At 33.5% G+C, this 11547-nt stretch overlaps 1 protein-coding gene across 2 annotated transcripts; it reads right to left on the bottom strand.

Moving 5' to 3' along the window:
- Nucleotides 1–160: 160 nt before the first annotated feature.
- On the bottom strand, nucleotides 161–6601 carry LOC105959738 (vacuolar-sorting receptor 1). 2 transcript variants are annotated; one of them, XM_012983878.2, is made up of 12 exons: nucleotides 6064–6601; nucleotides 4139–4834; nucleotides 3114–3202; nucleotides 2955–3024; nucleotides 2326–2409; nucleotides 2146–2222; nucleotides 1955–2036; nucleotides 1781–1863; nucleotides 1464–1530; nucleotides 1200–1328; nucleotides 1006–1115; nucleotides 161–454 (listed from the first exon to the last, which is right to left on the bottom strand). In XM_012983878.2, the coding sequence occupies exons 1-12, from the start codon at nucleotides 6365–6367 to the stop codon at nucleotides 359–361; spliced, it is 1887 nt and encodes a 628-aa protein (XP_012839332.1). In that variant the 5' UTR covers nucleotides 6368–6601; the 3' UTR covers nucleotides 161–358. The 2 variants fall into 2 exon arrangements, with proteins under 2 accessions (XP_012839332.1, XP_012839330.1); XM_012983876.2 differs by having other exon boundaries at nucleotides 1006–1118; nucleotides 6064–6546.
- Nucleotides 6602–11547: the final 4946 nt, after the last annotated feature.

The raw sequence follows: 11547 nt of genomic DNA, 5'->3' as shown, positions 1-11547 counted from the left end.
ATAATTTACCCTTTTCGAAATGTTACATTTTGAACAAGAAATCGCAAAAATGGGTTTGCTTATGTTAACTACATTTTCGAAATAAAAAAAACATTTTGTCATTCCGTATCTATACTTGCGTAAAGTGCAAAACAGGGATAGACGCTCGACAAATAGTATGTTTTGACATGTTTGTGTTGATTATAATGCTGTGTACGTACATCTGTTTTTTTCGTAATTAAATTGGTTGCCTCTGGAAAAAAAAAGTAGCCGGACTCGAACTTAACCTGGATTACCGTGTACAACCGCAATTGAGTTCTTAAAGAGCAAAAAGAAAAGAAAAGACAAAATCTAACGGCATGCGATTCCGATCGTTAGTTCAAACGGTCGTCACTTGAGAAGGCATGTGATTCGGTTGATTGTCCAATGGCATGTACTGAGCCATGATCGCACGAATCTCCGAGTCCATGTATCTCTGCGCATATACATACATCAACTTCTTCATAACATCATCATATTCATATGTTTCTTTTCTTCGTAACTAGGTGCGGAAATTAGCACTTTCGGAAAAAAACAAACAATATTTTTTTTTGGAAGTGAAAAACTGATTCCAAAAAATCGAAAATTGGAATGAAAAACTCATTCGGAAACTTTCAAATCGAAATTCAGAAAATTCCCATATTTAGTCACCTAACTAAAATAGAAGAATACATAATAATATTGATATTATAAGTGTAATTTTCGGAAAAATTGGATTTCTGGGAATTATTTTATGAACTTAAAACCGGAACGGAAATCGGAATCTTGTATACGTTCAATTCCATTCCGAAAAAAAATTGAAAAAAAATCGGTATTGGAATTTTCGGATTTAGAATGAAGAATATATTTCCAAAATCGGAAAATTTCGAATCGGAATCAGCGAAAACCAGAAATATTGTTCCGATTTCCACCCCTACTCATAACATATCCAAATATTAATTTGGTCCCAACAAAAGTATTTTAACAGTAATATAGATAGATACATACCCTGATCCTGTATTTGTAAAGAGCATATCCAGCAACTCCAGCCACAGTCAAGCCAAGAATGATTACCCACATTACTCCCCAGCTAACTTCTGAATTAGCTGCATCTTTACCTGCTTTTTTATTTTATTTATTTAAATTAATCAATAAATAAGAAAAAACGTAAAATATTGATTAATCATCACGATCGTACTTACTAATACAAGTGTCGTGTTCGTGAATGTAGAGTAACTGGCCGCCGCAACTGCATTCGTAACTTCCCCACGTGTTCTTGCAGCTGCAATCCGGACATTGACATGCCAGCTTTTCCGCGCATTCATTAATATCTATATACATAGCGCAACTCCGTATTTAAATCGAGAAAGACTTACACACGCACGCACGCACGCATGCAAAACTCCCACAAATGCAAATAACTCTCATCGCGTAATACATTATACAGGTTAATCTTGATTAATTACCTTCGCACCCATTAACTCCATCGCCCCGGAATCCCGCCGGGCATTTGCAACCGTTTCTGTAGTCGTCCTGAAACATTTATTTATGCATAGTCAAAATATACAGTAGAACCCCGATAAATTAATAACCTCGCTTAAATAATAATTTATTTCGGTTCCCGACTCGGTAAAAACATATTAAATTATTAGTTCCATAAATTAATATTTCGCTAAATTAATAGAATTTCGCTAGTCCCGACTGTATTAATTTATAGAGGTTTAACTGTATTTAAGACATTTAATTTTCACTGTAAAATTTTATCATCGGCCAAATTACTCACAGTGCACGCGGAATAAGTTCGTCCGTACTGGCTTTCCTTCCAACACCCTCCGTTATTTATTTCACATCTTAATGCTCCAGAAGCTGTCACATAATAAAGCACTCACTTTGATATTTTTGCTCGGTTCGATCAAATTAAACGGTATAATTATCGATATAATATACATTAAAATACCTTCGCAATGAGTGTAACCATCACCAATGAATTTAACTCCCTGCACGGTCGGGCAATGACACAGCCTCCCTCGGAAAGTATCCTGTGTTACGTTTTATTTTATTTTCCATTTCGCAGCCAAAATAATAAGTTGAATTCCCAAAAAAAAAAAAAAAAAAAAAAGAAAGAAAAACGAAAAACGATAAGAATACCATGCATGCAGTAACATTAGCAGCCGGATCATGCCAGCAACCCCCGTTGTTCTCCAAACACTCGTTCGTTTCCATATCTGCTTTCCGGTTTTATAACACATTAATAATTGCAATCATGAGCACAGTATAACACAGCAACTTAGCAAGAATTAATGAAAATATGAGTTTAAAAAGAGTGACCTCTAGTTAAACAAATCGCGGGCTCGGTAGTCTCCTCGAACCCCGAACAAATCGCCTTGAGAACTGCTCCTTTGTCGAGCTTACCTGTTTATATATATTTACAAAATAAATTAATTACATAGAAATACCATCATCTTACATTTCACTATTATAATTAAAGGGTAAATTACGGCCGCCTGCTTAGGTAAATGTCAAATTACGAAAAACCCCTCACGTTTGGGTAATTACAACCACCTCCTTCAACTATGAATCTTCTTACACGTTCACCCTTGTGGTGTCAAATTTAATAGAATATTCTCCAGTTTGTACCTGTTATACCTTATTCGAACTCCACATTTTGAAACAAGATGTGTCTCTTGGCTTATAAATATCAGATTGTGGTGAATCAGAAACTGCATTTTTGCACAAAATGAGTACAAAGTACAAAACATTCCACGGAATATAGAAGATTCTGTTGAATTTGACACCATTGGACGTGTAAGAAGATTCATAGTTGAGGAGGGCGGTTGTAATTACCCAAACATGAGGAGTTTTTTTTAACGTAATTTGACCTTATCTCATGGACAGTGGCCGTAATTTACCCTTTAATTAATTAAATGAAACAAAGTGTAGTAGTGTTTGTTTTGTACCTCTGTATTGTCTGTTGTTTATCACAAGAGTTGGCAAAATAGTGACATCTCCTCGTGTACCTTTTCCAATCTGAGCAAGAAATAAGTTGCAGGTTAAACTAAATCAAAGTATATAAGAATGAATGGCTTGTAAGAAAGAAAGAAACACCAAAAAAAAACCTGTGCTTCTTGTTCTGCTTTTAGAATAGGGTTGTCATCATCTGCCTCAATATCTCCAATGCATTCATCTATCTTACTAACGTCATATCCTAACACACGCAAAATAATTAGTCCGCCAATCAATCAGACGACTGGAATATTGTCGAATGACCATCTCGACCAAAATTTTAAGCTATCAGTAAGGTGAATCGTTTAATATTTATAAGTCCTGCGCATCCCCTTAAGTGCGTGCAGACGAATTGCAATTGAATCGTTGCACTTGGATATTTTTTAAACGAATAGCGGTGATATTCGAACACATGACCTTTCATTTAGCTACCGCAGGGTGGACTCAAGCTCACCTTCAATTTACTATTTATGCCCCTATATTATACTATATATCTATTTAGCCCACCCAAAATTTTATTAATTCAAAAGAAGCCCAATTTTTTTTTTTATTAAATAGCCCACTCAAAATACAAATTAATGCAAAAAAATATCAAATTTTATTAATTAGCTCACCCAAAATCCAAATTAATGCAAAAAAACTCTAAAATTTGTTTTTTTTCTTTGTTTTGTTCCTTCTTTTCCTATTTTATGGTTTGATCATTAAAAAATCCTGAAAAAAATTCGAGGGCGCTACCCCCAACCCCCAAAATTTTTGCCCACCTTGTACCACATTCCTGAACTCGTCACTGGCTACCGCCAGTCATTGCAATTAGTACCATTGTGTTATATTGAATTGCTAAAAAACTACCCCATGTTATTATATTTGCAAAAAGCCCCCGAATAATTTAATTCTTTTTAGGGGTTGTTTGCTAAAGAAAAATGAATCATCATGGATTTTTTTTTTGCAAAAAAAAAAAAATAAAATAATTTTTAGCAATTCGATATAACACAGAGATGTACTAATTGCAATAAAACCCTATTAACGAGGTGGAATCATTTAATATTTATATCTCCAACAAAAAACAACCAGTGCACTGTGCACATTCATTTTGAAAATGGAGAACGATTCATTATACTATATATACATATACACGTACCGAGCGATCGAATGACTTTATCGGCGCACTCCTTATTATACATGTTCTGTTTCATCGGGCAACGAATGGAGAAGTCCGTGACGTAATCCCACCAATGCCACGGCTTCCCATTCTGCTTCGCCACGTGAAAGAAGCACGCCTGACGTAAATTCTGGACGACGACATCCTTCCCATCGTACCCCTTGCTAAAATCCTGTTCGGGGTCGGGCGCGCAGTACCGACCCTGGTTGATGCACTGCGACTTGCACTGCTGGCTCATAATAAATGCCTCCGGACAATACCACGTTATGTAGTGCGGGGTGAACTGCGTGTACCCCTTCTGCTCGAGTATCTGCGCGGCGCCTTTGAAGATCCTGACGAAGTTCAGCTGGCTCTCGCACTTGGGCCCGCACTCGTCGTTGCTGTTCGTCCAGAACTCGTACTCGACCCGGTCGTCCGGGTGGGGGAGGGCCTCGCGCCAGTCGAGATATATCGTCACCATTTCTCCCTTGGCTAATACTTTTTTGATCCTGTCGCCGAGCTGGTTGCTGATTAGCGCCGACGGGATTGTTATGTTCTGGAGGTAGTTAGCTTGAGCTGCGTCGGCTTCCTCCGGGGTGTCCATTGTTATGAGCGGCTCCACCCTGTCGTCTGCGACTAGTATGGCGGCCGCTCCGCCGTTCTGCGCGTTCCACGCCTTGAGTGTGAAATAGCACTCTGATCACCACCACCATTATACACAAATCAACTCAATTAATACTCCATAAATTAATAACCTTGATTAAATAATAGTTCTCCCTGTCCCGACTCAGTGAACACGTGTTAAATTATTAACTCGACAATGTAATAATTCACTAAATTAATAGAATTTCCCTGATCTATATATATATATATATATATATATATATATATATATATATATATATATATATATATATATATATATATATATATATATATATATATAATTTATTGCATTTAGTACCTAGTGTTATATGGAACTGAGAAAATTGTAGTTTTGGTTCTCGATGTTGGCACATTTAGGGATTTTAGTCCTCTAACTTGTCATGTTTCAATTTTAAATGCAATCGCTATGCAAATATAGTATTCTCTGTCCTATTTTGCACGGATTTTTTATTTTATGACCTGACAAAAAAACTTCACGAAATTTTACTTGTACGAACACTTAAAAACTATTAATTCGACAACTAACTTAGCCAAGATAGATTTTTTATCATGTGAATTTGTAAAAAAAGTTAGAGGATCGATTATAATTTTTAAAGCGTCCATATAAATAAATTTCGACGAGTTTGTTAGCCACATTATCTATCAATGGGTAAAATTCAGCTGCAATAGGACCAAAAATGCCAAATTAGTAAACTTACTGCATTAGTATATAAAAGTGAAAAGGGACAACTTAAAGGACTAAATCCCACATAGAGGACGAATATTACAATGTTGTATATATATATATGTTTGTGTGTGACCCCATGTGTATTTTATTGTATTTAGTACACTTGTATTATATCAAATTGCTAAAACAACTCCCCGTCTTATAATTATTAGTAAAAACCCCCTACGATGCAATGTTTATAGCAAACTACTCCCTTAAAAAATCAATGTGTTGTGTATCATACAATGGTTTCTACTAACATTTACAATATACAAAGTTACCTACATATACGTATACAACATAATACAGTTAAACTTCTATACAGTTATACAGTCGAAACTAGAGAAATTCTACTACTTTACTCACCGAATCAGGGCCAGATTTTTTTTTTTATCTAGGCGAGATTATTAATTTATCGAGTATTAATTCGAACACGTACCTCTTATACAGTCGAAACTAAAGAAATTCTACTACTTTACTCACCGAATCAGGGCCAGATTTTTTTTTTCTAGGCGAGATTATTAATTTATCGAGTACTAATTCGAATACGTACCTCCCCTGTCGGCAAGGACGAAGAGAGGAATGCCACCTGGCTTCGTCTTCGACGACAAATCAGAATCTTGGAAAGTGTTGCATCCCTTCTGATTGGTTTTAGGGTAGAAAACGGAGCCCACCATCACACCTCCGTACTGAGGCACACCGAAGTTACCGATCGCACATTCGTACACACCCCTCACCGATTCCGGTGACGTCACCTTCAAGTTGTTCTTCTCCACTACAAACCTTCCTAAACAACCCCTAATTGACCAATCACCTAACACCATCACCATTATTATTATTAATACCTTTTCTCTCATCGGATTATTAATATTATTATAATAATAAAAAAAATCAGATCTTCAAAGACAGTGAATGGAATTAACCCAGCAGATACTAATTAAGATTAAAGAAAGAATGAGTTATTCAGGATCCAATCCAGTCTTTCTGAGAAACTTGACTAAATAGATCTAACAAACTTTCTCAAACAAATTAAAATAAAAATAAAAATAAAAAAAGAAAAAGAAATAAGTAGATCTAACAAAGTGTTAGTTGATCAAGTCTAAGTGAGATAACCGTTTTTTGAATCAGAAAATAAAGTTATTTATTACTGTCCACACAGATCATATTACAACAGATTTTTAGACAAACACGCTGCCCCCATATACATACTTTTTTTCTCACATTATTTCACCACATATATGCCACAAAATTTAAAATAACAATGACAATATACTAACAACAATAGTAGTAGTACTACTACTACTAATAATAATAATCCTTTGCCAATGGTAGCTAGGTCGAGTTTGTCACACATAGTTAGCCTAGTGTAGTTTACGTCTTTCGTATGGATTGCAAGCGATTATACGAGAGGGTAGGTTTACCCAGTGCACTTATCAGGGCCGGTCCGGACGGATTGAAGGCCCTGAGCAAAAAAATGTAAATGTGCCCTTAGTTAAGGAATTTAATTAATTTTCTGTAAACATATACTGAAATAATGAAACGTATAATTTTCTTTCATACGTCGTAGGTTCATTACAATAATACAAGTTTACAGAAAAATGTGTTATAATTATTTCAGCCTCGTTAAAACCTTCTTAGGGAAAAACCCGTTAGGACAAAACCCCTAAGAAGGAAAAAGAGTACCCTAACCCAAAAAATGTAGCAAACGCAAAAAAAAAAAAAAAAAAAAAAAAAGAAAAAGTAAGATCACACGATACAAATAAGCATCCATTTGCTTTGTAGCTTGATCACCGCAGTTAAGCATCAGCTACAAAATAATAAGAAAAAACAAAAAAAAAAATCAAAGTATCATTTAAAATGTCTTCTTGTTGCACTTTTAGAAGCAAAATCATCAATTATACTATCATATGAAATACTTTCCAACATATTTTTTTCAATACATAGTATTGCTAAAGCATTAAGCCTTTCTTGAGCCATTGTACTTCTCAAATAAGATTTCAACAACTTTAATTTGGAAAAACTTCTTTCCGATCTGCGGATGCCACAGTAACAAGAATAGTCAACAATATTCTATAAGCAACCATTACATTTGGAAACATATCCATACTTTTTACAAACTCTAATATTTTAATGCAATTCCATGGGTTATTTATTTTATATGATTCACTTGGTAACATAGCTTGCAACACCTCTAATTCAGAAAGTAAATCTCTAGCATTAACATCATAAACATCACCATATTTTAAAGCATTTTCAAGATTCTCACAATGACACTTCAATTCTTTACTATCTAATGAAATAAACTTTGTTGCATTGAATAAAAACCCGAAAATAGATTGAAAAAATTGCAATTGTTCAAACCTACTCCTCAATTGAGAAAGAGCATTGTCTACTATTACAAGAAAATAATATGTTCTAAAATATTCTTCTGCTGATGTATGTTCTCTCTGTCATTATTAAAAGTCTCATCAAAATGCCTCTTCCTACTAAGTTTTGTTTTTTTTAACAAATACATGCTCAATTTCAATAATGGTTGAATGTAATCCATTTAATCTATAATTCTCAAAAAAATGAAATCAATCCTTCCAATTGTTTAACAGCAACATCATGACACATATTTTCAGATTGTAACTTCTTACTAACTACATTAATTCGAAGCAAAACATCATGCCAAATAAAGAAACTTAGTATAAATTCAAAATTTAAAAGTTCTCGTAATGCTAATGATTCAGCATCTCCACTTAGTTTGGCATCATCACTAATTTCTACCAATTTAAGCAATGCTTCTCTAATTGTGAAACTTGAGATAAAATTATTTTAACACTTTCAATATGACTTTCCCAACGTGTAGTTGACAATGATTTTAAAGTTAATCCATCAATATAAGCTATACTACTTATAAAAGTGGGAATGTTAGGGGAGGTTTCTTCCCTTTTTTTGTGATGACCAAAATGCCCCTATCAAAATTAAAATAATTAATATTAATTTATAATTAGTCTTTTTAATGTATGGTTATAAAAATAATTGATATTTTTTAGAGGTCAATGTATAAAGGCACCGGAAAAGATGAACTTATGTATCTATTAAATGTTAGTCATACAAGAAATTCAAAGAAACTCAATGGTCTCGATAATTCAATATGAATTTCAATTTTGCATCGGTTACACCAAAGAAAGAAAAGAGAATGATCGTAACTTCCATTTTGAAGTTCTCTTTCATCTTTTCTTTCTCTTCTCGATTTCTTTTTCGTCTTCGTCTTCTTCTTTTTCTTTTTTTTTTTTTGTTTTGTTTTCAGTTCTATGTTTAATAGTTTGAACCCTATATTTTGGGAAATTGATAAAGTTTTCTAGATTAATGAAGAAATAAATTCTCCATATCAAGACCGGATTGAGCCTCTGTTAATAAAGTTCGTAAATTATTTTGCATATTTTTATCACTTCTATGTACTATGTTATTTTTTTCTTATTCGTTCGAATTAATTGACCTAATGAAACATGTATGGGTTATATGCATGGGATTATTGATTTACATGGGAATTATTGAGTTAAAATTATTTTTACTCAGGTAATTCGAAACACGTGTCAGTTTCATAAAATTAATGGTCTATGCATGGGGATTATTGATTTAACTTTTATCTACTACATTTACTTGCAATTACATTTTATTTTTCCGTTCAATTCTTTATTTATGTATTGGCAGGTAAGATTCATTGTGATATAGTTTGTGACTAAGAATATTATGCGTGAAATTTGTAAGGACTTTCTATTTCAATTGACTTCTTGTCACCTCAAATTCACGTATGTACATTATCAGGACTCATAACAAAAGAAAGAAAATGTATTGATCCAGCTGTTTTCTTTACTTAATCCAAAGGTGATGTCGCATGACTTGGGTTTAGCCAGTGATCCAATCTCATCAAAGTTGTTAGTCTTTCTCCAACAAGACTAAGTTATACATTTTCTAGAAACCATAATTTAATTTTTGTTTTACGTGGCTCTTGGTATTCCACATTCCGTTTATGAAAATAGGAAGTTGAACTGCCATGTTATTAATCTTTGTTAATGTTATGAATTATGAGTGGATAAATAGGAAATAATCTATTAAATGGGTTTTATATTGCTATTGGTAGTTTTGTATTAGATGATTATATTGGATTGTCATGTTTTAGTTCCTCCGAGACTTCACTTTTGGTGGCTTGACTATCTCTATTGGTTAGTGATATAAATTTTAGGGAAAAATCCACTTTTCCCCCTTTTACTTTGGTTCGTTATCACTCTACCCCCTTTTATTCTCAATTACATCGATTTGCCCCCCTATACTTGAAAATTTGTCTCAACGTGGTCCTCGTTGTTAGTTGTCAGACATTTGACCTTAACACCGTTTGATCTAAACTCTGAAATTATAAAATTGCCACCCCTCCCAATTTAAATAATTATTTAAAAAAATAAAAAACAAAAAAACTAAAAATAAAATAACAAAAAATTCAAGACAACGAGAACATAGTCCACGATGTCTGTAACCATTTATTTTGATTTTTTTTTTTGTATTTTTTTAATAATTATTTAAGTTAGGAGGATGGGTTTTTTGTAATTTCCAGACTTATATCAAAGATCTGAAAACTAACGACGCGGGCCACATTGAGACAATGTTTCAAGTAAAGTCATATTCAACCAAAGTACAATGGAGGAAAAGTGGAATGCACCCTAAATTTTATGCACTTAACTGATGGTTTAATGTTGTCTAATGGTAGACAAATATAACTTGGAATTAAAAGTTATTTCTCATGTAATTTATTTCTATAAACTTGTTTCCGTGATTTTTATTTTGATGGCGAAAATTTTAATGCCCCTTGTTTGTTTTATCTTCTACATTATTTGAATTTTTAATGATTTTGTTTGTTTATAAACTTCTTGTATTTTGCAATTCATATTTTTTCCCTCTAAATGTTAGGGTCCAGTGGTTATAGATAGTTTCCTTTTCAATTTAGTAAGTTTTGTGTTTACTCCAAATTAAAAATCATAAGTTAAGTTTTAGGCTCTGATTGAATCATCCATCTTGTTTCTGCAAAATACCTCCCACCTTATGTAAAACACTTGTATTCGCTGTCGTGCTCTGATCTCATAAAAAAAATTAAAATTATTAGATATTACATTCCTTTAACACAAATCTGAACTTGGCAAGCATGCTGGTTTCTGCAATTTCTTCGATCTGGTTCCCGTTACTATTCAGGTAAGTTTCAGGGAGATATTATTATAGAAAATCTACGAGCCTTTCAAGGGGATACTAGAGTGAATGATGCCAATATACTTTATATGCTTTATCACTGTTATTATTGGAGATATTAGTAACAAATGATACACTTCACTAATACCTTAAACTTTTGGTTGAGGTAGTCATTCAACATGTATCAGAGTCAGACCAAATGAAAGGCCATGAGTTCGAATATCACCGCCACCCATTTCAATATTTCAAGTGTAAGGCTTCAAATGTAATTCGCTTGAACTTTAGGGGGCGAATTGGAGATATTAGTATTAAATAATAATAGCTAAAGTTTTTGGTTGAGGTGGTCATTGAACAGTTATATTTGGTTTTTTTCTTTTTTTTCCCCTTTATAGCAAGTCGATGTGATTCGTCAAAACTAGAAGATAAGGATGTTGGATGTACATCATATTTCTTAGACATAATTGGCAGGGGAGGTACAGCCGTACAGGTGAAGTCAACAACAAATGGATTCTCTGATCCATGGTGTAGTCACATGATGATGAAATTGATAGCTGAAGGACAAAATGAAGTCACCCAAAATGCGTAAGCAGAAATTTAAGCTCAATCTTGTATTCTCGAATGGTTTTACTCAATAGTTAGTTTATAGGAAGCTAAATGAAGAAATGGTCGTACATGTAGTCCATTCTTTGTTTTGATATTTCATGACATACCAATGGCTGAAGACAAACTGTTTTAGTTTCATTAATATATTTCATTGTTTTATTTAGCATTGTAGCATGTTTTACTGTATAAAGGTCAAGATTATGCTCTTACT

The sequence above is a fragment of the Erythranthe guttata genome, chromosome 9 (assembly GCF_056151865.1).
Source record: "Erythranthe guttata isolate IM_541 chromosome 9, IM_541, whole genome shotgun sequence".
Classification (NCBI taxonomy): domain Eukaryota; kingdom Viridiplantae; phylum Streptophyta; class Magnoliopsida; order Lamiales; family Phrymaceae; genus Erythranthe; species Erythranthe guttata.
The sequence above is the reverse complement of the archived record's forward strand: the minus strand, read 5'-3'. Positions and strand labels throughout refer to the sequence as shown.

What these genes read in the sequence shown, in the direction of transcription:
- LOC105959738 (XM_012983876.2), bottom strand. Translation starts at nt 6,367, where the DNA reads ATGAGAGAAAAGGTATTAATAATAATAATGGTGATGGTGTTAGGTGAT. An exon ending in TGGAGTTAATGGGTGCGAAG is followed by an intron (nt 1,329 to 1,463) that starts GTAATTAATCAA and finishes CTATGTATATAG; the next exon opens with ATATTAATGAATGCGCGGAA. An exon ending in CGAACACGACACTTGTATTA is followed by an intron (nt 1,119 to 1,199) that starts GTAAGTACGATC and finishes AAAATAAAAAAG; the next exon opens with CAGGTAAAGATGCAGCTAAT.